This window comes from Pomacea canaliculata, linkage group LG6 (genome assembly GCF_003073045.1).
Source record: "Pomacea canaliculata isolate SZHN2017 linkage group LG6, ASM307304v1, whole genome shotgun sequence".
Classification (NCBI taxonomy): Eukaryota; Metazoa; Mollusca; class Gastropoda; order Architaenioglossa; family Ampullariidae; genus Pomacea; species Pomacea canaliculata.
In genome coordinates this window covers 9,388,056-9,414,372 of record NC_037595.1, presented here as the reverse complement: position 1 = coordinate 9,414,372, position 26,317 = coordinate 9,388,056, and the positions used below count along the sequence as shown (strand labels likewise).

Below are 26,317 nucleotides of genomic sequence, written 5' to 3'. Positions count from 1 at the left end.
TCTCAAAACAGACAGCATATACTTACTTAGCAGCAGTGAACAGAAACAAAAAATGCGACTTTAATGTCCACAGAACTGATTTGATATTATTGACCCAAACGTTTTTATTGAAAAAAATTACATACACTTGACATAAATAGTAAAACTGAATGCACTAACAAGCGTTTTAAAATTAATTTACATTTTGCTTATGTAGAAACAGCGAGCATTTGAACATCGCCTTGCACAAACTCTGGATCATCGGCCATTGCCCAATCTTCAACTGTTAATTGTGTGTGCTTAGCTATAAAACTATACTTACCTCTCAAGTATAGCCGACCTCTATCTACCCCCGACATCTGCGAGGAAAGTATGAAAGGTTTTACCTGTTTTCACACCCGAAACACGTCCGTTAAGACAAACCGAACGTCACACCTGAAATCACGCTAAGATAGTTTCTTCTTCTCTACTTGTAACCGTCCAGAAAAGCTGGATGAGTGGCTCATCCTGTCGTCGCCAGCCTACAGCATAGCACAACGAGTGTATTGTCTGTCTCTGGTGTCGATCACGATTATCTACTTGTTCCTGGTACGTCACGGCGACCCACACCCGAAATAGCTCACTGCTATTGTTGATTATCTTCTTTACTGTCTCTTTACTGTCGTCTTAGCTTCCTTGTTGGGAATGAACGATCTGGTGAACAATGTCCCAGTACTCCAAGAATCACAGTTGAACATCTCCCCTCTCTACCCTCCCATGCAAATAATCAGGTAAATTTAATTTGTAAGTTCCGGCACACGTTCTCCACATGAGAGCAAAAACTTTGTCTTACTGGGGACAGACTGGTCAAACAACATGGGACGCGAAAAGCAGGGGAACGACTTTTAACTTTTTGATAATATTTTTATGAAAAGAGTGGTGTGGTGGTTTGATGTCTTGTAGATCGGAAGTCATCAGCATGTCCCTTCCTGTGCAATGTGTCGGTAATACTGCCCTAGAAACTCCAGTTTATACCGCGTTGATGGTAAGGGTAGAAGAAATGGACTAATATCATTAACGACTCTTTTTAATGGTATTAATGTACCTTTGTTGCACAGATTAGAGTGTTATATCTTGAAATAATAATCCAAAAGCGTTGACAGGTGTCCACGTTCTCTGCAAGAAGAACCATCTGTGAATTTGATTAAAAACTGAGTTTGAATGGTCGAACACCGTTAATGTGTTTATATTACTGAATGTTCTTTTGGGAGCTTAAAGGCAGGGTAAGAATGAAGATAAAATTGGAGAGTCGGATAATAATCACCAGCGTTGATGGCTTTAGACTGAAAGTCGTTAACAGCTATAAACTACATCTTGTGCAGAGCCATTCATTGCTAACCTCTAGTGTTAATTAATTAGCAGCGACTGATAGGTTAATGGTTTTGACAGCCGGCCTTGACCTCTCATCTGGCACCGTCACGAGCACTGTCAGAGCGTCTTCATCTGCTGGTCATAAATAAAGTGTCCTCTGACTTGTTCAACTTAATGATCTATTTAATGTCCCCTGTAATTAATAAAGTTACAAGAAATGTAAAGAGTTTCATTTAACAACAGACCTTAAAAAACTTATGCATCATCATTATAAGAAAAATGCAAGCAAGTAGACGAAGGTCAAATTTATTTTTATTTGTAAGGAATAACGAGAGCTGTATCATTCAGAAAAATCTTAGAAAGAACACAAGATTACTAAATGGGTCATGGTAAGGATGGAAAAAAGTCAAAACAAATAGAAGATTATAGCAGGTGCTAAAGCACACCTCTGACACAGCGGGGGAGGGGTAGAAGGGGAGGAGGCGGTCAGCGCAGTCTTGCAGTGCACTGAGATCGAGGTCGAGGGTTCAGCAAAAAAACTAGATAATCCAAGACTATTTTCACACAAAAAGACATAAAAATTACATCCAGTAAATCAGAATATCAAATCCCATCAAGGAAATGTAGATTCACAATTATGCAACACGAGTACAGTAATTATATAAAATACAAGAACATTCACAGAGCTCAGAAACACAGGTGTCACCTCCATGAACACAGCTCTTTTCTTTGCTCTTAAATTAGAGAGTAAAAACACACATCCAGTTTTACATAGAGCACGAACACAAACTCACACACAAACACATACACACAGCTGTGCAGGACACATATAATGACTGGAAGACGAATGATGAGGACAAATTTGGTGTATAAAACGGAATAGCTATGTTTTTAAAAAGTACTAAGCAATATCAAAAATGAACATATCTCACAATTTCAACAAATAGAAGCGGCCGTAACTGCTTAAGATTCATTCACAAAAATGTAATTGTAAGTTTTAAAAACAGTAGTTTTCATTAAAAGTGGAACAGAGCCTGTCTCAACAGCACGCCTTGTGAGACCTTGACATGACAACCGCAGCAATGATAAGAACAACGAGGAGGACGGCGGAAATCAAGATGAGGACGATGGTGACTGGAGTGGTGAAGTCGTCTGCAGCAGTTGTCTTACTGGTGTCATCAGGGAAGTTCTGACGAAACAGGTCAGCGATTTCTACAGGCTTTGAGTCTACAAGCCTGGGAACGGACACAAAAAATACGGCAAACAGTCAAAGCAGAATTATAATAAATTAAAAAATTTAAAATAAATTATAAATTAAAAATAGATTGAACGCTTAGCTATGGATACATGATGCCTGATAAAAATCTACAATATCTTTCTACTTTCTATCTGCGTGCATTTATGTTACGTATATCTATATTAATATTACATATATATATATATGTGAAATAAAAAAGGCAATCAGCTGATAATATTAAAATCTGAAGTTTCGAACTTAATTATCTGTAAGTAAATATTTTCAGTGAGATTTGTAATACAGTCATTTTCCGTTTATCCCACTTAACCCATTGTTACTAAGAAGACTTTACAAGATGATTTTTAATTTTTCTGTATCGTGGCTTCTAAAAAAGAAAACCGACACGATCAAGGCATTGAAAATACTGTTAATCGTGTTAGTATTTTCCTTTACTTTCTTTATAATTTTAAAATGCATTAATTTTTTTAAATAAGAGCAAGCATTGCTAAGCAGTCCTGCTCATTATCTGACAACAGTGAGCAGACGTCAGTCCAGGTGACTTACTTTTGAAGTTCTTCAACTTTTAGTGGCTGACCTGTGCTCATGCCCCGTGCAGTGATGTATATTGCTGAGCTGCACAGCATTAGAAATGAGAACATTTTGTACAAAAGGTTTTATTAAATATTGGGTTCGGATAAACCAAAGTCATAAAACCAGAGATAATTTGACTACCACGCAGTGTGTAACCAACCAATGAAAGAACAATGCAATATTAGCTAAAAGAATATTGAAATCGGGATAAAAATTATTTAAAATTTCTTTTAAAAATTCAGAAAGGAGAAAACAGGTTATGAAACGTTTATTCGTACAAATAAGCTGATTAAGGTCTTCGTCTACTTCGTCTCCTTCTTCATGATAAGAAAATCGGTATCTTTTCTAAAATGTCCACTCACAATATTTTTTAACGCTTCTGTAGTGTACATGTAGAATAGATATTGTAACTATAGCTAAAAATGTCTTTACCTGTCAGCTGAATGTTGTCGAACGGTTTCAACGGTGACATTTGCACCTAGGATTCGCATAAGTTCACTGAAAAAATATGGACACACAAAATAAGTGTCTGTATCAACGCAGTTAATCAAACATTGCATAGCAAATGAAATGAGATTTCAAACTTAAATTTCTATAAAGAAATTGTCGGTACGATTCTAGCAGGCATTATAAGCATATATAAATAAAATACAAGTCAAGAGAAGTCTTACCTCGAAAGTTCTCGAAATCTCTCTTCATGAAGTATTATAATCCTGATATTGTTATCAAGAACAGGGTATGGTGGTTTTCTTCTTTTGATAGTTTAGATGGATCTCATTAACTTGGCCACACAAGGCGCTACTTCCACTGACTACTTGAGCATGAACTCGTTTTAGATTGGTCGGTCAGAGGAAGGACATGCTAAGGATACACTAAAGAATTTGACGATGATCGTGAATATTTTGAACGTGAAATGTCTCTTGCACAGCTTTACGAGGCTGGACTAACTTTACATGATATTGCTCAAGCTTTTTACCCAGTAAAGGTAGTAAAATAAAGGAATAAAAAAACATCAAAAAAATAATTATTTGTGACGTCCATACCTCTCAATTATCTTTCTCTCTCCGGCTAGTTTGTCGCTCGTCACTGGTGCAAAAATGACAACGTTTCTGTTGACTGCTGGGATAGTTATCTGAAGTTATTAGTTATGTGTCATAAATCATCATCATCATCAATCAATCAATCAATCATCCATCATCAATTTAGTGACCAGGCTGCCGAGGCAACAGTTTACAAAGGAGTACAAACAGTTGCTGTACAGGAGCTGTGTAGGACAGTTCACTTACCCTGAGTGTGTAGAAGCCGGACAACGATGGCGAACCACCATCTGAAGCCTTGACCAGCAGGTCCATCGTCTCTAAGGTTGACAATGTTTGTAGAATTACTGCCCCTGACTCATTGATGTAGAAGTACTGCAACATTCTGAAAGGCGTCTTTGGAGTGAGCTACTTGAAAAAGAGGATTTTCTGTTCTGCTTCTCTCAACTTAAACAATTAAACTGGACCATGGGACATAGTTCTAAAAGTGCTTTGACTCAGTTCCTGCACACAACTGACAGCAAATCGTGATTTTAAAATGTGTATAACATCTAGTCTCTTGTAAACTTTCTAAATGCTTATTTACCAAATATTAAGCAAAATATGAAAAATTTCAACAAATTTTTTGTATAAATGGCACTTGTAGAAGACTTAAAGAACTGCATTCTAATAAATTTTGTTTTCCCGATACAAAAATTTTCAGATGGCGTATAGAAAAAAATTTATGAAGTAGACGCCTAATTTAAAAAAAAAAGAGTTTTAAAGTTTTGATAGCTCTTCAGTGGGTAAAAAATTGATGTTTGAGTCTACACATCGTTGTTTAAAGACGTTCAAATGACATAAACCTGTGCATGGCCATCAGTTTTCAGTTCATGAAGATAATTATTAAATGTATAGTAAATGGTTTACAAACATCATGCCCTGCTGGTGTAAACCCCAGTACTTCAATATCAACCTCATCGTCTGCACATCATCGAATCATTGTCGTGTTTTTTATTTCACCTCTAACGTTACCTCCAGGGTTACTTACGAGTCCGGCTGTAAGCTGTAGGTCATTTCAGCATTGACTCCTTCGTCGTCGTCTGAGGCCTGCGACAGATAATCATATCATTTTATGGAGGGCGTGCAGTTTCTCCTGCCATAGAGGGTTAGGATTGACACGGTGAATATATAATGTAAGAGAGAATTTTGAGTTATTCATCAAGAGAAAAGTTGTCACAGAACACATTAGTCACACAGTGCAAGATGACTACATATTTCTAGTGAATACATACACTTATACATTCATATACATAAACAAAAAATCTGATCGACATAACTCACGTTGACAACTGTGATCACGTGACCAGTCGTCTCTTCCCCACTCAACGTCACAGATCCGTCGTTCGGTTTGAAGACGGGGTTGTTGTCATTGACGTCCAGGACAATGACAAGGACGGAAATATTCGTGTTGTTCTGCAACGAGAGAAGATTTACTTGCATCTTACACTTGCTTGAAATTGATAACCAACATTCAAAATACTAATGTGCACGTTTCTTCCTCAAATAATCGCATGGCCTTTTTTGTAACTGTCTGTTAATGTGGATGAAAATAAGTTCTTCGTGTATGTGATGTCTAAATTAGGATAATATATTTATAAATCATGCCATACCATTTAAAAAGATTTTTTTTTATCTGGGAGACATGTATACCTGGTTGTTAGTGTTGACGACAAGAGTGTGATGATCCTGGTCCTCTCTGTCCAGAGGCTTCTTCGTGCGGAGAGTTCTAAACAACACGTGTTTATAAAGTATTAATCAACCACCAGCGATCCTCCTACAATGTTGTGTACAAATGTTATTGAGAATTAATTTAAATAATTGAAGTGTGTGTTACCCTGTCAGTCTTTTAAGGAGTCTATAATACTACCCGTGTGTCTGCCTGGCTGCGTCTCTCAGTCTCTTGTCAGTTATTGAAAGGAAAAGAATAATTAAAAAAAAGAGATTTAATTTCCGAAGAGAACATAATACTAAAGTACACGCCCTTAACTGTAAACAAGGTGTATAATTAATTTAAGTAAATACGACTAAAAATATTACCCGTCATGAAGTTCAAACTTGTCATGCTGAAGAACAAAGTGATCGTCGTGATTCTGAAATAACCAATCAGAAAAAAAGATAACTGAAGTGAAATGAAAGGTGTTTACTTGTAAATGGGCCTCGTCTTTTGTCATTTATTAGTGAATTTTACAAAAGAATGATAGAAATTGACGAGTGTCAAGTATCCTTTACAAGCTGAAATAACCGTTTTGTACCAAAGTTCTGATTAACACAGACACATCAAATCCGTGCAGGAGAAATCATAATAAGAAGAAACTAGCTGTTGTTATGTTGCCATTCATTTTTTTAACAACACGGACAGAAGAGTTAACTCGCCACAGAAACTTATTATACGTATTATACTAAATCAGGTATTTTCTGTAGACAGACCTACTTTACATGGCGGTGAGGCTTTCTGTGGTTTCGAAGCCTCAGCAAGTTAATTAATTTCGTATTTGAAACCCAAATTCAAAGTAATTGTTCAAAATTAGAGTGAACAGATAAAGACCATTGTGTTGAAACTAAAATTAGTACTCAGTGTTACGACACGAACCAAGATGTCGCCAACGTACGTCCCCGCCGGCAAATTCTCGTGAACCGTGAAGTTGTATGACGTCACGTTGAAGGCTGAAGGAAGATGGAGACTAACAGGTACTGTGGTACAGCGTCTACAGTGAAACAAGGCAGCACAGTCAGTCCTCTCGTTTTCTTTGATATTTACATATAACAGCTTCAGGTATTTGTTCATTGTCACGTAATTTCATCTTCATATGAAAAACAGATATATAGCACTTAAGAATGGAGCATTCTGCAATGCCAGTATACAACCACGACCACCACCACAACCACGACCACCACCACTTGTTGGATACATCTAAGTTTTTCCTGTGATCATGTTGCTGGGTCAAGAAATTATTTACTTGACTACTTGACCTTAAGTAATTTGTTTTGCTATATGATAATTTGACATTCTATTTCGTTTAGGGAAGGAAATTGCAGTACAATCCCCAGCAACCGACATCAAAACATTAACGTGACGCACTTCCGCTCACCTCTGTGAGATGTCAGTGAGACTGTCACACGCTTCAACCAGCGCGTAATACGTGTGTGAACTGACCAGAGACTGTAGAAGCCTTGTTTCCCCAGTTGTGTCATTGACTGTCATGACATCACAGGCATCATTGCTTGTTACAGAGGACACACACCTGTACCTGAGCACTGCATTCTCACCTTCGTCAGCATCACTAGCGTTAATCTGAAACACAAATGAAATTAACTGTAATGAATGTGGGTTCAAAACTGCCAGTGAAAACATTATCCCAGGTATGTACTAAACTGATCAGATGTTTCATTACTTATGGACATATAAACTGAAGAGGACTTCAAGGCATCAAAAGTAAATTGTACTGAGGTGCTTTTATAGTATTTTGACTTTTTTGGAACGTTATGAGTCGATGCTATGAGCAGCGGTGTTCAGATTTCTCTCTACATGTAGAGCTTACAGCAAAGTAGACGACCTTAAGCACAGGTATGATTAAAGATGTACAGCAGTGTGGCTACATGTTCGAGGACACGCACACACACACCATGACAAGAAGCTAGTTAAATTTAGCATGAAGAATGTAAATTACAATAAACAAATTCACATAAACCAAAAGAAACAAAACCTCACTGTCTCTAAGAAGGTGTTTTCATTGTTGTCCACCACAATCAGTCTGTAGTTTGACTTGTTAAAGACCGGGCTGTTGTCGTTGACGTCCAGAACAGTGACCACGACTGAGATGTTTGTGTTGTTCTATAGCGAGAAAGATGTGTTAAATTCTTCAAACTTAAAAATTTTAAATTATGTATCGAGATTACTTATTACATTAGATTAGTCATTGAGTGTTAACAGATGTTAGTGATACTACATTGTTCCCTATGTGCTAACGAGTGTTAGTAAAGTCTATATTTTTCTTCCCGCTCGTAAATATTCCTTATACGGCTTTTAAACATATAAAGGGATGCAAAATACAATACCTACATCGCATGGCTAGTCGCATAGTATTTTTACAAAAAACAATGAAGATTTTAGGAACAAGTCATATTACACACACGGTGGCTTTGTTACCTGGTCGTTGGTGTTGATGACAAACTTGTGTTGGTCTTGCATTTCTCGGTCCAGTGATTTTAATGTTTGAAGGTTTCTGAACAACACAAGTTATTAAAGTAGTGTTAACAGACCATACATGACTCTTTCATCATTTGACAGACAAGATATTAAAATCTACAATGACATTATTTGTCGGCCTCTCAGTCATCGAGAAAACACGCGATGTTATCTTCTGAGTGTAAAAACAATACTACTGTCCATTACTTTAATCTACTCCCTTTACAAATAATGAAAGTAGTTTAACTAGTGTAACTACAATACCTCTCATTAAGCTCAAACGTGTCATCTTGAAGCTCAAAGTGAGGGTCGTAATACTGAAATGGAAGAAAATAATTTTTTTCCAAAGAAATATCTTCATTATGTTTGTATCTATTGGCTTGATTCCACTCCACCGTGCATCACTCGCTTTTGCAGCAATCTTGAGCTGCATATTGAATGAAAAGTTAGGATCCCCATCTTGCAGTTTCATATGATAATAAATATATAACACAATCAGAAGTACACGAAGAACACAAATCTGTTGATACATACGTACGTCTTGAGGAAGTAAGTGCACGTCCAGAGGTCAAAGATTCATACCGAATATAGAGATGAGCACAAGACTAAACTACAGCAATCAATGATTTTTTCGAAAATGTATTAGCAACGCTCCCTAGTTTTAATTTTATTTCTCATTTCAAAGAACAATACAAAGAAACTCTTTGTACGGATATAGACTTATACACAAATATTTACGCCAATAAAAATATCAGCATGATGTTTACACGAACCAAGATGTCTCCAACGTACGTCCCCGCCGGCAAATTCTCGTGAACCGTGAAGTTATATGACGTCACGCTGAGGTCAAAATCGAGAAGTAGACTGATTCTGACAGGAACTGTGGTGCAGCGACTGGAACAAATTAATACAATACATAGGAACATAGGAAACAGTTATAAAACAACATAATCTGGATATTTTGAGTGGAAAGAAAAAATTAACAACACATGTTCATCCTTTTTTAAAGATAGCAATAATTCTTGCCGTCACTAACTTGAATTTGAATGGGTTGTGTCCCGTCACTAAACTGTAAACAGAAACGTTTTACACATGCTTGTGTTAAGAAATTTCTTACAAAATAAGCATAGAACAGACGTAACGCCTTTTACTCACCTTTGTGAGGTATCAGTCGGAGTATCACACGCCTCCACTAGCACCAAATACATTTCTAAACTGGTTAGTTCCTGCTGCAACCTTATTTCACCAGTTGAGTTGTTAACAGTGAACACACTGCAGCCATTACTACTACTGACATAGGAAGGCATGCATCTGTACTGGAGGCGTGCATTCTCACCTTCATCAGCATCGCTAGCATTGACCTGAAACATACATGGACGTGAGATTCAAACTGAGTTTTTTTTTTTGTTTTAGTAAAGTAAGATAGAGAACATTATATTTTTATACGTATTGCTAGGTGTCTTGTAAGAAACTTCACTATCAATGTTTTTTTAACGATTTAAAATGGTGATGCGAGTAGAAGTCTTTTATGAATCCATTGTGGTATAACTATCGTCATGAGCGCCAAGTAGTGTAGTATATTCATAAAAGCCAAAACAGAAGACCTGACCTTGTGCACGAGGGCGTCACGAGTATTGTCCACCACAGTCAGTCTGTAGTTGGAGCGATCAAAGACAGGGCTGTTATCGTTGACGTCCAGGACAGTGACCAGCACTGAGATGTTTGTGTTGTTCTGTAGCGAGAAGACACTTGTTTACTTCTTAAATCTGTTTATTTTTCTAAGCGTAAACAGTTATACTTATGTCTACATTTATTCCTTAAATAGCTGCATTTCTTTGTATCCCTTTTTAATGTGTAGACAAAGGGCACGTCGACAGTCAAACTATAAATATATATTTATACTATTATTATATTAAAATATATATTGCATATTTTAAGTTCTGTAGGCAATAAATTTCAGAATAAAAGTGATTTTAGACTGGGTGATTTTGTACCTGGTTGTGGGTGTTGATGACAGACATGTATTGGTCTTGAGCCTCTCGGTCCAATGAAACTTTAGTGCGGATAGTTCTGTGCAACACAAGTTTATAAGACAGTATCAAAAGACGAGCTTTAGGTTTATATTATTTCATAGATGGCTAAAAATAACTTGATCTCACTTGGACACGTGGACTATCTGCTCGTCTTTTTCACCATAGACTGCGTCTTTCAGTCCATCATCAATCGTAGAGATGTTATCTCAATAAAGTCATTCAGTGGTGAATTGAATGAAAGTTTCAATTAAAATAAAGAGTTCTAACTTTTTCAACCTCCGTAATTGTGTAGACACCCTTCAATCTGAGCAGTATGATGAATGCAAAATGCTACTGCTGCTAACTACCTTGATACATGATGTAGCAGTTAGAAGTTTAAATGAAAGCACAATTATTAAATATACAATGTTTTCTACCCTTCATCGAGCTGAAATTTGTCATGATGGAGCTCAAAGTGACTGTCATAATCCTGAAAAGAGAAATCTCCAAAGTTGTTTTATCATAATCTTACTTGTGAAACAAAAGAAATATTTATTGAAAGACTTCAGTTCATGCCATTTTAAATTTAGTCTTCACAACTGACGTAATAGTATTTTCCTTATTATTCACTAGACTGCACTACACTACAACTTTCTTGATCCCCTATAAGAACGTACTACATAGCTCTTTGATTGATATATGTGTAATCTCACTAATAGAATCTCACTAGAAGTAGAATCCCATGTAAAAAGACAAGTCGGTAACATTGTGAGCAATTTTGCCATCTGAATTAAACTGCAGAAGTAATGAGCCACAGAAACTTCTGTAAAACGCATGTCTCCGATTTTTTTTGACAGTAAGTGCCCGTAAAGTGTGTTAAAAATTCGCAGAAAATTATGGTCAGTCAAATAATTAAGAAATGTAATTAGCTTTATTCTTATAACACCCAAATGTTTAACGGTGCTATGATGTAGCAAGTAAAGCGAGCGTTGTTTAGTGTAAAATTATAAACAAAATTATCTAGATGATTAAGAAAGCACTGTCCCTAAATGTAAACTAGTAACAGGCTGTTGACACAAACCAAGAGGTCGCCAACGTACGTCCCCGCCGGCAAATTCTCGTGAACCGTGAAGTTGTATGACGTCACGTTGAGGTCAAAATCAGGAGGCAGACTGATTCTGATAGGAACTGAAGTACAGCGACTGTAACAGTTCAGTAATGTACAGTATAACAAGGATAACGAGAAAGTAAGTGTTTCACTAAGCAAGACTATGTTCCTCAATTTCAGGAGAGTCATAATCGCAGCCTTTGTTTCTTTATACGATTCACTATATTACTTTTAATTACATATTACTATGCCACAGAGAGGTGCAATTAATTCCCTAACAAAGAAATAAAAATTAATGAAAAGATAATTAATTATAAAAAAACAGCTGCACTGCACTTTCACTCACCTTTGTGAGACATCAACATGGTTATCGCACGCCTCAACCAGTGCAAAATACATTTGTGATTTGGTGAGAGGCTGTCGTAGCCTTATGTCCCCAGTTGTACTGTTGACAGTAATCTCACCACAACCATCCATGTCTGCTACAGACACACACTTGTAACTGAGATGTGCGTTTTCACCTTCGTCAGCATCACTAGCACGGATCTGAAACAAAAAAAACAACAACAAAACAAACAAAACATGAGACTGAATGTTATAACCTTAAGGATGAAATGCAATCAAATATCACAGCGATCTGTAGATGATTACTAAGCAGATATTTTATTGTTAATTGTTTTATGAACTGGGAAAGATCAACAAATGTATAAAACTGAAAGATCATTACATTCCGAGGAGGTTGTATGTAGTGTTGAAATAAATTGCAGCTTGCATTTGCCTTAAAATTATTGAGCAGAAGTGTGTAAAAATCTCTTGATTAGTAAGAGACTAGGCAGACAGTAGAACTCAACGAGGCCTTGAATGGGAATATTTTAACAAGAAAACAGCGCCAACACGATTGTGGATTAAAATAGTAAAAATAAGAAACATACAAAGAGAGATTTAGCATAAACAACGCAAATCAACAGTCATAAAAGTAAAAATAAACAAGAACTCACGGTCTCTACGAGGACGTCCTTAATATTGTTCACCACGGTCAGTTTGTAGTTGGTGTTGTTGAAGACTGGACTGTTGTCGTTGACGTCCAGCACAGTGACCAGGACAGAGATGTTTGTGTTGTTCTGTAAGGAGAAAATACCTATTTATTTCTTATATTTGTCTTCGCCAAGTATAACCAGTCCTAATAATGTCTACACTAGTATGACACCAGGAAGCCCTACTTGCAACAGTCAAGTGAATAGTCTGGTGTGGTTTGGCTGTGTGACCAGGCACGACACGTTATAGAAGGCTGTGGCCAGAGGAAGAACTGGCTGACGAAGATAAAACACGGGACTATACAGGTACAGGACCTGTTCATTATCGTCCTAGACAGGCGTGAATTAGGGGTCTTGTTAATTGTCACGTGTATCCATGTGCTCTGTCCAACGATCAATCCCAGTCAAGTAGAGAATGAATGAATACATTTCACCCATACCCTCTTTAAATCTCTTTCTCATACTGCATGAGAAGACTAAACATTAGGCACATGGTCTCTGTCAGCACACTACTTATTATTCCATACAATTATCTATTAAAGTCTACAGCAAACGACCCTGTAGTAATTTTCTTTTAGCTGGAAAGGTTCAAACACCTCGTTACGAGTGTTGATAGCAAACGTGTACCAGTCCTGCTCCTCCCTGTCCAAGAATTTTTTTGTACGGAGTGTTCTGAAAAACACGTAAACTTAAAGCTGGGTTACAAGACCAAAAGACATCCGACATTTTTATGGATATATTATTAAAGTTTATTTGAAACGGACGTTTGATTTTTGTGTTTGTATTTCTCCGGAATTCTGGATACATGTTCATGAAGTGATATTCAGTCACTGCACAAACTGCACAGTGCATACACTTCATATGTCTCTTTATTAGTTGTTATTATAAAGAAAACAAGATCTTTATTAAATCGCTAGTCTTTTTGTGTTCGCAAATTTACATTCATCCTGTACTTTGACATATATACCAGAAAGTTTGGAGGCAAACATGCAATAAAATCATGGGTAGACATTTTGATTGATGTAGCATACATCATAAAAATAAGCATGTATTCTATACACGAGAAAAATGTAAAATTATATTGCTGCTTAATACTTTATTCTTTTTATTTAAGTATTAATGAAAAATAAAACTATTGTTATGTACCTTCCATTGAGTTCAAAATTTTTGTCTTGAAGTTCAAATTGATTGTTGTAATTCTGAAATGGAATATAAAAAAATTTAAAAAATCAAAGCTAGGTTAAAAGTTATTGCATATTTTAAAGTCTTATTTGTAAAGTGAGAAAAGTTCAAACAAGTACTCTACCTATTTATAAATAGGCCGATGCACAGGGAGTCTTTTGATGAAGGTTGCGAGTTTTTTCTCCAGAGTTAGTCATAAGCACAATATAACAAAAGGTATTCTTAATGAAAGGTTAACAAAGGACTAAACTGCTGTCATTAGCAACTTAATTAAGCTTGCAAATACGTCACAGTACGACTCTCTACAAAACCCAGTAATTTTAAATACTAATTGGATGAATAACCCCCAACAAATGTGTGTTTGAAATTTGAGAAAATATTTATAGCTTTCTGAACTATCATCTCTGGAGTAAAGCTATCAACATGTCTTAACACGAACCAAGATGTCACCAACGTAGGTACCCGCCGGTAAATTCTCATAAACTGTGAAGTTGTATGACGTCACGTTGAGCTGAAGGTCAGGGTTCAGACTGATCATAACGGGGACTGTGGTACAGCGCCTGTAACAACACAATTCATCTACCATAACATACACTCAGAGCAGAGGTAACTATATATAACTGTAATAGTTGTAAATACCTTATGTCTATAATAGTAGCAATTTCAGTCATTTGAACTAACCTGTGTGAGTAGATTCTACACCATCTGACTTGAGTGTTGATAGACAGTTGTTCACATATAGGCAAACATTAATACAGAGGTCGATAACAATGTACACAACGCACTGTCACTCACATTTGTGAGACATCAGTAGGACTGTCACATGCTTCTATAGAGGCATAGTAAACCTGTAAATTGTCCACAGGCTGACTCAGACTGATTTCGCCAGTTTTGTCCTCAACTGTAATTACACTGCAGCCGTCACTGCCGAGGGCGTAGGAGGGCAAACACCTGTACCTCAGGTCTGCGTTCTCACCTTCGTCAGCATCACTTGCATTGACCTGAAACAAGGATAAAACTTTGTTCGTTTTTTAGTAAAATTATACCGAGCTTTAAGTGACTGCTATCCAGAGGTTAAATCCTAATGATGATTTTACCAGAAAGAGCTTCTTGAAGCAATGAAGCCAACAAAGTGTGCTGAAGAGACCTCGATTTTAATGCTGTCCAACACTTTGTCAGACGATAATCAGTTAAAGATAAAGAATTGTAAAATGTATATACTTTTAACCATTAACAACGCAAGTTACAATGGCAAACGGCATTCCAAGCACAATAACAGAACTGTAAACCTCCACACTGACATACCGCCACTAAGAAGACACCTTTGATGTTGTTCCTGACTGTCAGCCTGTAGCTGGAGTTGTCAAAGACAGGGCTGTTGTCGTTGATGTCGGTCAGTTGTATGGTGATGGTGATGTTGCACATGCCAGTACTGCAGTCTCCTCCTTGTTGTGGTGTGAACTCTTCAGTGTACACCTTAAATAAACAAAAACAATGTTTAAAACAACCGACACATCAGCGGACTCGTCAACGCTTGCAAATGTTGCCTGACATATCGAACTTCGGATGATCGTCCGATGTGACTTATATTAGTTGCATTACATTTTTCGCATGTAAACCCATCCTTCAGAATCTTACTATTGCCAGAAAAAGAAAAAATGTCAGTAGGTATATCGTATTTATATCTTACCTGATAAATAATATAGAGAAAAAATGTACACCACTGACCGTTAGAGTCAGAGAAGAAATGGTTTCTCTGTCCAGGGCGGAAGAATTGACCACCGTCACGATGCCATACCGCGGACTTCCCAGAATGTCGGTTTGAATGTTGAAGACATTTTGGTGTGATTTAAGTGTGTAATTGAAAAGTGCATTATCTCCCTGAAAATCAAAGTAAGGTTAAAATGTGGATATATCGCGCAAGACGTAGACCATACAAGTGTGAAATAAAAACAGTTCACACGATGTTGCTGCTGAGGATAATGATCTTGTTAATATGAGGACGAAATTTACTACATTTTGTATTTTCTGAAATATTTAATATCTCATCTATTTTGATAAATGTAGCAGTGGATGGATAGCTTTGTGCATAGAAGAGAATAATGAGGAAGAAAACAGTCTTTAGAATTGAAACAAACTGTGATTAGCATTTCATCTCGTTAAGATGTTTTTCATTTCCCTCCTGTTACACTACGACATAAAGTATTGCAAGGATCAAAAGTTATATTGCTATCAGTTTCTGAAAAGGTAAACCATAGAAAGAAAGGGGCTAATTAATGTCTGATCTCACCTCATCAGCATCAAGGGCTAAAACTCGAACAACCGACGAACCGAAAGCGGAATGTTCTGGAATTGTGACGAGAGTTGGATTGTTTATCGAAAACTTTGGGCGGTTGTCGTTGATGTCATCTACTACCACGAGGACCGAGGCCACCGACGACCTCCACGAGTTGTGCACCTGATTTGCCTGCGGGAAGAAACGATCTTTATTTGTGACAATGAAATTAATATTTCTCTCTTATACACTGTTTTCCACCTTGATTAGATTAAACTGTTTAACTTTTACTGATGCCCTTATGCAACTTTCTGATTTACAGGATGATTCTGTTAAATCGGGTACCTCCTCATGCAGGACAGCTGATTTGTGGTTGGTGTGTTTCTGTTTGTATGTGTGTGTGTTGCCAGTCACAGGGACTCGAACTATTCCTTTTCTGCTCCACAAATAATCGAGGGAACTTAGCACAGTAGTCACTGTTGTTTGATTAGCTTTGCATGATATAATTTTTACACTATTAAGGGAAAGGGAAGGAATCAAAACCAGAGTACTCGAAGAAAAACCTTGAACATGTGTCACATACAGAGAATATGCGAATATTTATTCCCATATTTATGCTGTACACTGATGCATACATCGAGGAACCTGACGAAGAAAGCAACAGTGATAATAGAATGACACTAGGCTGACAGTCTTACCTTAATGTTCACATTAGCGAAAGGCTCCACCTCTCTGTCCATCACTCGTGTTACCCACACTTGCCCAGTCTCATTGTGAATGCCTACAGTGTCCGTGATGCCTAAAGCAATAATATGCAAACAATATAAAATGATATGGGGTACTTTATAAATAGATACTTGCAAAATGCAATTTTTTAATCACAACAAAGGGTAAATGTGAGTAACATACACAAATGTTTCGCTGTTCTAGATCACATATGAAAAGAGTGACAGAAAGATTGTAGCTAACCGTTGATGGAGTATGTGACGCTGTCGTTGATGCCAGTGTCTTGGTCGAAGGCAAACACAGGGGGGGAAGTAAAAAGTGGATCATTGAGCACAGTGGAGTTCTGCACGAAACAAAATTTTTTAGTGAATCCTGAAATCGCACAGGACCACCACACCGTTAAAACCAGTGCTTGATGTATTTATAACCGTACTATCATGCTGGTGCATTATAATACTCAATAAAACTGTAATGAATGCCAATAAATATATAGGAATAAACTGAAAACTCATATTTTATTAACTTTGTAAATAAACACTGAAGAACCTTACAGGAAAAAGAAAAAATGTTAGAACGTTTCAGTGTCTAGCGATAGACAGATCAGGATGGATGGTCCTGGCAGCTGCTTAGTATCTACTGAATATGTCCTCCTTGCTTCATGACGAAGTTTATGACATAAAGAGTAAAAATAATTATTACTACATTATGCTTCTGCTTGCTTACCTCCTCTTGGACATGTACAGTATATTGTGGATTGTCAAAAACGGGGTCGTTGTCGTCGATATCATGGATGTTAATTACAACTGGCGCAGAACTATGTCTTCCAGGGGAATCCCAGGGACTATACTGTGAAAAAGAGTTTTTTTTAAAAATTCTACATAAATGTCAGAAAGAGAACTTAAAATAACTCACAAAATTTTTTATGTACAAATATGTTTTCCTTTAAAATTACATTTTTTTCCAAAGTTAGACATTGAAAACCACTTTCATGATATGTTTAAATATTTTTTAATACCCGGATAACTCTGTGATAATCTATAATCTATGCGAATAAAAGCGATTTGAAAGCATTTTTTATAGATAGTGTAATTTTTTACATTAACGAAATATATTCACTCAGCGAAGTTTTAAGTCACTTTACAATTAATTCGGACAAGCTACAAAAGTTACCTGAATTAATGACCTCTCATTAGAATGTAAGATATTTTTAGTTAAGCATCAGTAATGCAAAAGCGTTAAATTGGACAACTACACCATCTAGTACGAAAATAAATTTGGTTTCTGAGAACAACAGACAGGCAGACAACATGACAAGGGCAACGTTCATAAATTATTTTGGAGGTGTCTCTCTTACCGTCGTTATGGACACAGTCAGTTGGAACTTGGTTTCTCCTTTTTGATAGGAAATTAATCTGTTTACAACAATTTCGCCAGATGTTGACTGCATTCGAAATGTTGCATCAGTGTTTCCTCCCTAAAAAAGGCGTATCGTTATAATTCACCATTTTTTCACTGTTGTTAAGCCGTATTGGAATAATGAAAAAAATAACAGAAGCATTTCAAATATCATTGTCTTTAACCATTTGCATATACTTAGATTAATAATACTCGTGACTCATCGTCTTTGACCACTTAAAGCTGATAATGGAACCTTCTTATGCAAACAAAGTGAAGCGGCTTTGCTTACATTTTATTTGAGGAACGAGTTTTTTTCTTTACTTATTGCTTCACATTTTGTCTGTAACATCAGCTAACGGAAACAAAATTTAGATAATATTCGACAATCAAAAGTTATACTGGCATATTTACAAATTACGCACACTGTCTAAGCAAAATATTTTACACGTGTAGATGATTATAACATAATTATCAGTAAACATCATAACACAAAACGCAATGATGTTATCAAATTAACATAGACATTTAAATCCAACCTGAATAGAATAGAATGGTGAACGACTGTTCGGACTTGCACAGTCCTGATCCGTGTAAAGACCTTCGATTTGTGACAAAATTGTAATCGAGGTATTGATAGGTGCAAGCTGTAGACAGAAGGACAGAAGTTGCCAAAACGACTCCTTAAAACATTAATAATCGTCATGAAACTGTTGTTTCGTGTTTGAAAACTAAACCTAAATGCTTCTCTCTTTAATTATCTCAACATCTAAAGATTTCAATGAAGAATTTCTGTTGATATTTTTCCTTAGTAAGGACATTAAAGCATTTTAGAACTAGAGACTATTGACATTATTGCCTGGTTCGTTTTAAAGTGTGTATAAAATCATATTGTATTTTCCTCGCATCTTTGTGAATCTTACAAAGATAATGTGAAATGGTATTTTTAGCAGACTAGTTTTTCTCTTATACAAAAACTTTATTCTAAAGAGAAGCAAACAGCATTGTGCTGATACAATACAAAGATAAACCACACCACACAAAATACCTCTGGTGCTGAGAGTGTGAGATTTTGTGTCCACACAGGATCGTAGTCATCAGTGTAGTTCACTGCAAACATAATGTAAACCTGAAACTCGCAGAAAATAAGCAGTTCAAATTAAAACGTATAGTTATCTTCATAGCTGAAACAAAATATCCAGCAGAATCGACATTTTCCCCAGAATGTTTTATATTTATGACTATATATAGAGTAGCGATTTGTTTTCTTATTCGTCTTTTCTAGTTTACTGCTTTATCCTACAGGAAATGGCTTTTAGAATAGCAAACGGCACATTTAAAGTTTAAAACATTTCCTTTTCTGTTTTTGGTCAGTTACTTCCACAAACAACTGCAGTAAATGAAACATAACTTCATTGTTTTACATCATGTTTCAAATCATGTCATCTCATGAAAGAAAAAATGTGTGTGAGAGAGAGAGAGAGAGAGTGTGTGTGTAATGATAATGTTCTTAGTCAAGCTTTGGCATATTTATATTCTTTCTTCCTTATCTTTTCAGAGAGAATATACTGTAAACCACTAAAAAAGACTTCAACTGCTGTCATACAAGCTTCTCATCTGGGTCAAACAGTGTAGCAGACTAAATACTCAAATAACTGATAGTATTATTTGGAATATTAATTCTGGAAAGTAAGTTCTTAAATACGCATGTTTTTGTTTTATTGTACAATTAAATATTATAGAACTTGTTATACACATATGTAACAGTACTTTGTCATTAATTTCTTATGCGCATAAATCGGTATACATGTATTTACCAGCAGAAATTATTTCTGAGATTTGTGAAAGATCTTAGTTTTTATTATTTAAGCTTAACTAATTTATTTTCAAACCGCGTTTACGTGTGATTTTAGTGACCGTATATATATATTACTGAGGAGACAAAACAAACACTACTACAAGTTTTGAGTGTACAATAGATCATCAGCTATCACATTACATACCAGTCGAAACTCTCAAGTTCAACCAGTTGGAAAGAGCACAAGCAAATAGTTTGCAGAGCTTCACGTATTTAAATTTTATTTCCGTCGGAGGATAGACCCCTTTTGACATAGTGTAATAAAACTACGTACTTAGAAATAAATTACTCAGTATTGTTTACCTCATTTGACGGAGATGACAGGCAGACCAAATTAAAAGCCCAATATCGAGACATGTGACACAGCGTCTGCAATTAATTTTATTTTTAGGTAAACATTATATACATGCCAGTTTTAAGCTGTATCAACAAAAATAACAAACAGAACTTTATGTCCGAATTAAATAACATCACCTTGGACTAGATTATTTCAAAATCTACATCACACAAAGGCACCATCTTCCCTGTAGTACTCCTTTTGAAGCTAATACTTTAGTCACCTTCTAGTTCCAAATCTTAATACAATATGTAAATATACTGTATCAGAGCAAAAACGTTCAAATCAATTGTTTACAAACGTAAAAATATTTAAAGGAAAATAAACACCTACTGTATTGTAGTCAAGTTCGGTCACGCTGGTTTTTGATATCACATTATAAACGTGCTCTCCTTGTTGCAAGGAAACTAATTGCAGCTCAATAAAAAATGGCATTATCAGATTGAAACCAGCATCCTCTATAGTTATGTTATCAGTAGTGAAAACTGTTAACAAAACGTCACCTGTAAAACGGGAAACAGCAAACAATAGAAAGTATAGGGCAAAAATACAAAATTGAGTGAGCGCGCGCGCACACACAGAGTTCCGTCCTCTCATACAGACTGTGTTTTGTAAACACCGACTGATGTCATCAAACTCAATTTACTGTAAATTTCAGCGTCGTTCACGAATCGTCTCTCATATCCGATTACATAAATTATAGTTCTCAAAGAAAGCGTGGTGTCGGATACCGATCACGATAACTTAAATCTGTTAATGTATGTCTAAATATATGAAAGAGACTTCTTATCATGCTTTACACATAAACATATAAACTAAATAGTAAATTGTCGAGCGTTTCTCTGAAACTTTTAAGCGCCCGAAGTACATTAATCATCTTTAACTAAGAATATACTACATACTTCATGCAATTAGCAATTTGCATTTAAAAGTCTCACCAGCTTTAATAGTTTCGGGTATATCAACAGTGTAAACTGCTGTACTGTAGTTGAGAAAACAACCATACTGTGAGAAAACCGGGCTACACAAGACCGCTGAAACACATTTTCAGGCTACGCTGATATCTTGAAAAACTGTAAAATACTAGAATCATCCGAAAGATTTTGTCCTGAAGTCCACCAGATACATGGATTAGCAATCAGACAAAATAAAACAAAAATTCATAATTTTTCAAAAGAAATAATTGTAGGTGACCTGAGAAATCATGTGTATTTGTGTATTTTCAACCCATGGAAACTGGCATCAAATAATGAATATTGCAGGGGATGCAAGGCTCATGTCTATTAGAAGACAGCTTGAAAAGTTGCTAAAGAATGGGAAGGAAGAAGAAACAGAATAAAAAGAAGAAGAAAGATTGAGAGAAGGAGACATAAATAAAGATTAAAATAAAGAAAAAGAAGGAAGAAAATAACCCAAAAAATAGATGAAAAGAATGAAAAATGATTGAAAGAAAGAAGCAAGGAAAGAAAGAAGCAAAGAGCATATAAAAATCAAACATCAAAGTATAACTGTTGTTATTGTCAAGTAAATTTATACCAATGATGAAAACGACGATGTTCATTTTTGTCACATATGCGTCGTAGAGTGGGCTCACCTGAAACAAGAGCAGTTAAAGTATAACATCATACTGAGATATAACTGCAATAAAATGCATCTTAACTCAGGCCTTGACACTGTTTCTCAACCGGGAAGTTCTGGCTCTGACCAAACCCCAGAGGTTATAAGACAAAGTAGGCCGTTGATCGGGTGGAGTGCATCCGCCACAACCTTGCACCCCGCACAGAATACGTTGGGTGTGGGCTGAGCCTACAGTAGGGTAGGTCACAGCCAATACATCTGTTAACTGCACCGCACCACCCTGCGGTGGGACTTTCTCCTCTACCCTTCTGTTATTTAGTGACACAAGTCTTACATCACACGAACATGAACAAAATACCGCTTTTAAAATACTTAGGAAAGTAATATATGCGATTATTTCCTCGATCTTCCCCATATGTAGCATTTATTCAATGCCTTTACAACTGGGAGATTTCTTCAGCTACTCCGACCTCCTTAACACTCTTCACCATTTGATGCAAAATAATATCCTAGGTGGATGCACTTTCCAATCAAGCTAACCAACGGAGTGTACTTGCGGAGTGTCGTAGTGTTGCACAGTGGGGTAGGCAGGTAAACACTCTTTCCCTTTTATTACAAGGAGCAGGTGTGGGGGAGACTTTAAACCTCGAAATGGCGAGAAAGAAGAACATTGAGGCAGAAATTTAAGGAACAAAAGTTGGAACAGTTAGAAAAATCCCGATCCGATACAAAATGTATGCCCTCTGAAGAGAACAGGAAGTACCCCACGCGCTCAGTTCTGCACGTTGTTGCTGTGTAATACATGTTGACTGATAAGATATGCTGTATATTTTGAATTTGCAGCTAGCATTTCAGATCAACAATAAATCATGTACACTGGGCGTTTCTTTTGGGCTGTGTACCAGGCCGATAGCAAAGCATTGCAAACTTTTGTGAGGACAGGCGGTAAAAATAATTTTTTTCACCATTCTTAATAAGCAACATTGTAAATATAATGTATCAAGCTAAAGCCAGCATTCGTATTATACATATTAAGACATAAATATAATACACATGCATCTGCTATTACCGACTACACATACAATACAATAATAAACACCTACATGCAAAATTGCATACTTACCAAAATGTGAAACAATATTAAATGGTAATAAAAAGTCTCCGATAACAGATTAGTTAATATTCCTAAGGTAAAGTGTGATAACATTTACATTCTAGAAATAGTCCATTTATTGAAAAAGGAACCAGTGAACCCACTCTTCTTTCAGCTAAACTAGAAGAAAAAACATTCCTACGGCCAGGGCTTCTGATTACGCAGAAAATTGCGTACAGTACGCATTAAAAGTTCGGAGGACCCCTTCAATTTTCATCAATGGGGTCCCAGGGGACCCCTTCAAATTTGGGCGAAGAACAGATACAAAATTGGGTAAGTGTAGTGTCTGACGTCGTAGACCAACCTATTGTTGTCGTCTGCTGCAAGGCGAGAGTAACTTCCCTTGCATTGAGTTTGTTTTCCCTTACCAAGAAGAGTTCTATTAAAGGCCGATATCTTCCCACCGGGGGGTAGTGAGTGGTATCGCCCGTGCGAGGGAAGGTAGGAGTACACGAGGTACAGACTGCCATCGGCCAGTCGTCTTCAATTACTACCCGGACAAAAGGCGGGGTGGACATCACAGGCACTGCCGACTAGCATGGCAATAAATCGTCTCCCTCACCCAGTACTTGCGGAGTTGCGGTAGGGTCTGAGCGTTAATGCGAAACGACTTCTATCTGAACATTCTGTCGGGGTTAGGACTGACTGTATTCTCCACAAACAAAAAAAACTAGAATTTATAAAGGAGAGAAGAATGAACAGCGCAAATTACACAAGCATAAAAACAACTGAATTGATCGCATAATGGTCGGGTTAGATAAGCGAAGAAAGACACAGTGGGGGCACTATGTTGCAGTCGTGAATTGTTGGCCATTTGTAAAAGTTCAAAGATTGAACTCAAACCGAGGTGTACTTTAGGTCAGTCATCAGGAGGAATGAACTGAAAGTATTAAATATTATTATCCCCTCTTATGAGTAAAGAAAGATGTAAGGAAAGACAGTATGTTCAGATAGAAGCCGTTTCGCCTCACTTTTCTTAGACTCTACATCAAGTACTAGTCGGCTGAGAAAGGCGTTTTTTGCTAAATATAGTTTGCAACTGAAACTCGTTTAATTTATTTGTACAGTTTCAAACACCTTCGATCCCCCTTCATCTCATGATTTACGTAACATTCAGATTCCACTGAATGTCACTGAGCTGTGGGCGTCACGTCTTGCCGAGGTTCGCTTTTCTACCTTGCACCAGTTTGTTGTTTTTTTTATCCCAACTTTGATACTTTTAGCAACGTGCCACCTCTCGTTGATGTTTCTTACAACTCTAGTTCTCACTAACTTATTAATTGCCAGGTTACGGTCGAGAACTTCCTTTTGAATGATGGCATCTGAGGCATTCATACTTTCATACATCCTCTCCCATCCACCACCAGGTGCAGCTTTTTTAACTTATTTCAAAGATGTCGTTGACAGCGTGGTTAAATTCATTGCCTTAGAAACGGAAAGAAAGTGAGCACCCCAAGTACAGTGAGCATAAGCTCATCACAGATGCTTGCACAGACATCATGACACAGAAATCTTGCCGCTTCTGACTAGACATTACAGTGCTTTGTGTGCCTGAAAGGCAGTTGAACAAAGTATGTTGATTTGTTGATTTTTTTCACATTGTAAAGGGACCCCTTAGAGTTAGCCTGGGACCCCTTAGAAATCTGAGGAAGGGGTCCCTGGGACCCCAAAGAATTTAGCCTTAGCAGAAGCCCTGCTACGGCATAAGTAACCTTTCACATTTACCAATAATCGATAACTTACTCCAATAATTTGTGAAATAATATATTGTACTGTGCGCAGCCCTCACAAGAACGGGCTCTAGAGCCATATAAAGCTATAAAACCTTTCTAATACATTAAGTGATCAGATGCTGCCAAAGGGGATCACAGGTAGTTGATTTATATCTAATACAGTGATGATTTGAATGACGAATTTTACAAACTCTGGGCTTTTACAACGCATCGACCTATGGATAATCACCAACACTTTCAGCGACAGCATCATGTGTATGTATGGAAACCTACAAATATTTACTCACTTGCCAAGTTTGAGGTCTTCTAAACAGTCCTCGAAAAAAACGAGAAAGCTATCACCTTTCTGAAAACCTGAAACACATCTGTCCCGGAAAAATTGAACTCCAAATCTGGAATCAAGAAAAGGCTGATTCTTCTATTTGTCCTTGTTTTTAAAAGAAAGCAGAATGACTTGTCCTGTTCTCGTCAGCCTTCAGCAAGACACCACTAACAGCAAGTACTGTCTGTCTTCCTGGTTTTGATGACAAGTGTGGGCTGGACTTTCGTATCACCCACCCAAGCTCAGTAGGCCAATGTGACCCCCACCCCAATACAATTTAGTGCAGGCAAAATGTTTACCAACCACCCCTGCAGAATATCTTCTTGGCGATTCTTCCCTTCCTTGTTGCAAAGGTTAACAATCAGCACTGAAAAAATCACATTAGGACATAAATTACCCGCACTTCCATGTCAATAATCGAGCAGCTTTAATTTTTAAGTTGCACACATGACTTTGTGTTTTCTTGGTCGCACGTCACGACATAGGGACACAAACTCAATCACTTTACCTCTAACCCACCTTGCCTCAGTGAGGAAAAAGTGTACAGTATTGTGTTTTGTAGTGAGGTTGTTACTAACATGTCCCTTCACGTCTGGCTTATTTGAGATCGGGGGCAAGAGTGAGAAATTAATATGGATTGATATTGTCAACGACTCTTCTTTAATAATATTACCTCTGATGCACGCTCTATATCTAATAATCAAATATCGTTGACAATACTGTTAACGTTTTTGTGTGGAAATAACCCTATTTTGATTTGAATACAAAAATGAGTTCGAAAGGTCAAGCAGTGTTGTTTTGTTAAACACACTGACAGTTCTGTTGGGAGCTTGGTTAGGATGAGAATGAACAGCGACTAGGAGAATCAGATACTCATCACCAGAATTAATGACTTTAAGTTGAAAGTCATTCCAGTCAAAGACTCCCATTCATTGCTAGCCTCTAGTTCTAAAAGAACCAATAAGCAATTAGCAGTAGGTTAATTGCTATAACAACCGGCCTTGACCTCTCATATGGCACGTGGACACGCGCATTCCTGCTTCAAGCTCCGTCGCGAAGCATGGTGTCTAGAAAACTTTGCTACCCTTACCTCGAAGATACGAGGACAGCAAATTCGTGTTTTTCTCTCGGATGTCACGTGGTGCATGTGTCTTGACCCATGTTGACTGGCAGGGCGTCCTT

The 26,317-nt window shown here is 37.0% G+C and overlaps 1 protein-coding gene across 1 annotated transcript; it reads right to left on the bottom strand.

Moving 5' to 3' along the window:
* Positions 1–1,624: 1,624 nt before the first annotated feature.
* Positions 1,625–25,340, bottom strand: LOC112566269 (protocadherin Fat 4-like). The gene is made up of 40 exons (XM_025242324.1): positions 25,101–25,340; positions 21,886–21,943; positions 21,288–21,383; positions 20,683–20,852; positions 20,316–20,381; positions 19,203–19,283; positions 18,694–18,801; positions 18,114–18,233; positions 17,483–17,605; positions 17,003–17,102; positions 16,732–16,832; positions 16,049–16,225; positions 15,487–15,639; positions 15,064–15,234; positions 14,554–14,759; positions 14,198–14,318; positions 13,723–13,775; positions 13,173–13,248; positions 12,541–12,663; positions 11,889–12,088; positions 11,516–11,636; positions 10,872–10,924; positions 10,417–10,492; positions 10,032–10,154; positions 9,578–9,783; positions 9,196–9,316; positions 8,687–8,739; positions 8,384–8,459; positions 7,946–8,068; positions 7,326–7,528; positions 6,827–6,941; positions 6,274–6,326; positions 5,887–5,962; positions 5,518–5,649; positions 5,225–5,283; positions 4,444–4,579; positions 4,201–4,289; positions 3,590–3,655; positions 3,131–3,199; positions 1,625–2,564 (listed from the first exon to the last, which is right to left on the bottom strand). Exons 2-40 carry the CDS (start codon positions 21,908–21,910, stop codon positions 2,369–2,371), a joined length of 4,416 nt encoding a protein of 1,471 aa, XP_025098109.1. The 5' UTR covers positions 21,911–21,943; positions 25,101–25,340; the 3' UTR covers positions 1,625–2,368.
* Between the last annotated feature and the right edge of the window lie 977 nt (positions 25,341–26,317).

Excerpts from the sequence above, each read along its gene's own strand:
- LOC112566269 (XM_025242324.1), bottom strand. The coding sequence starts at position 21,910 with ATGAACATCGTCGTTTTCATCATTG. Across the intron at positions 18,802-19,202 it reads TCACACTCTCAGCACCAGAG|CTTGCACCTATCAATACCTC; the intron begins GTATTTTGTGTG and ends TTCTGTCTACAG. Across the intron at positions 6,942-7,325 it reads CTCACTGACATCTCACAGAG|ACGCTGTACCACAGTACCTG; the intron begins GTGAGCGGAAGT and ends GTTTCACTGTAG.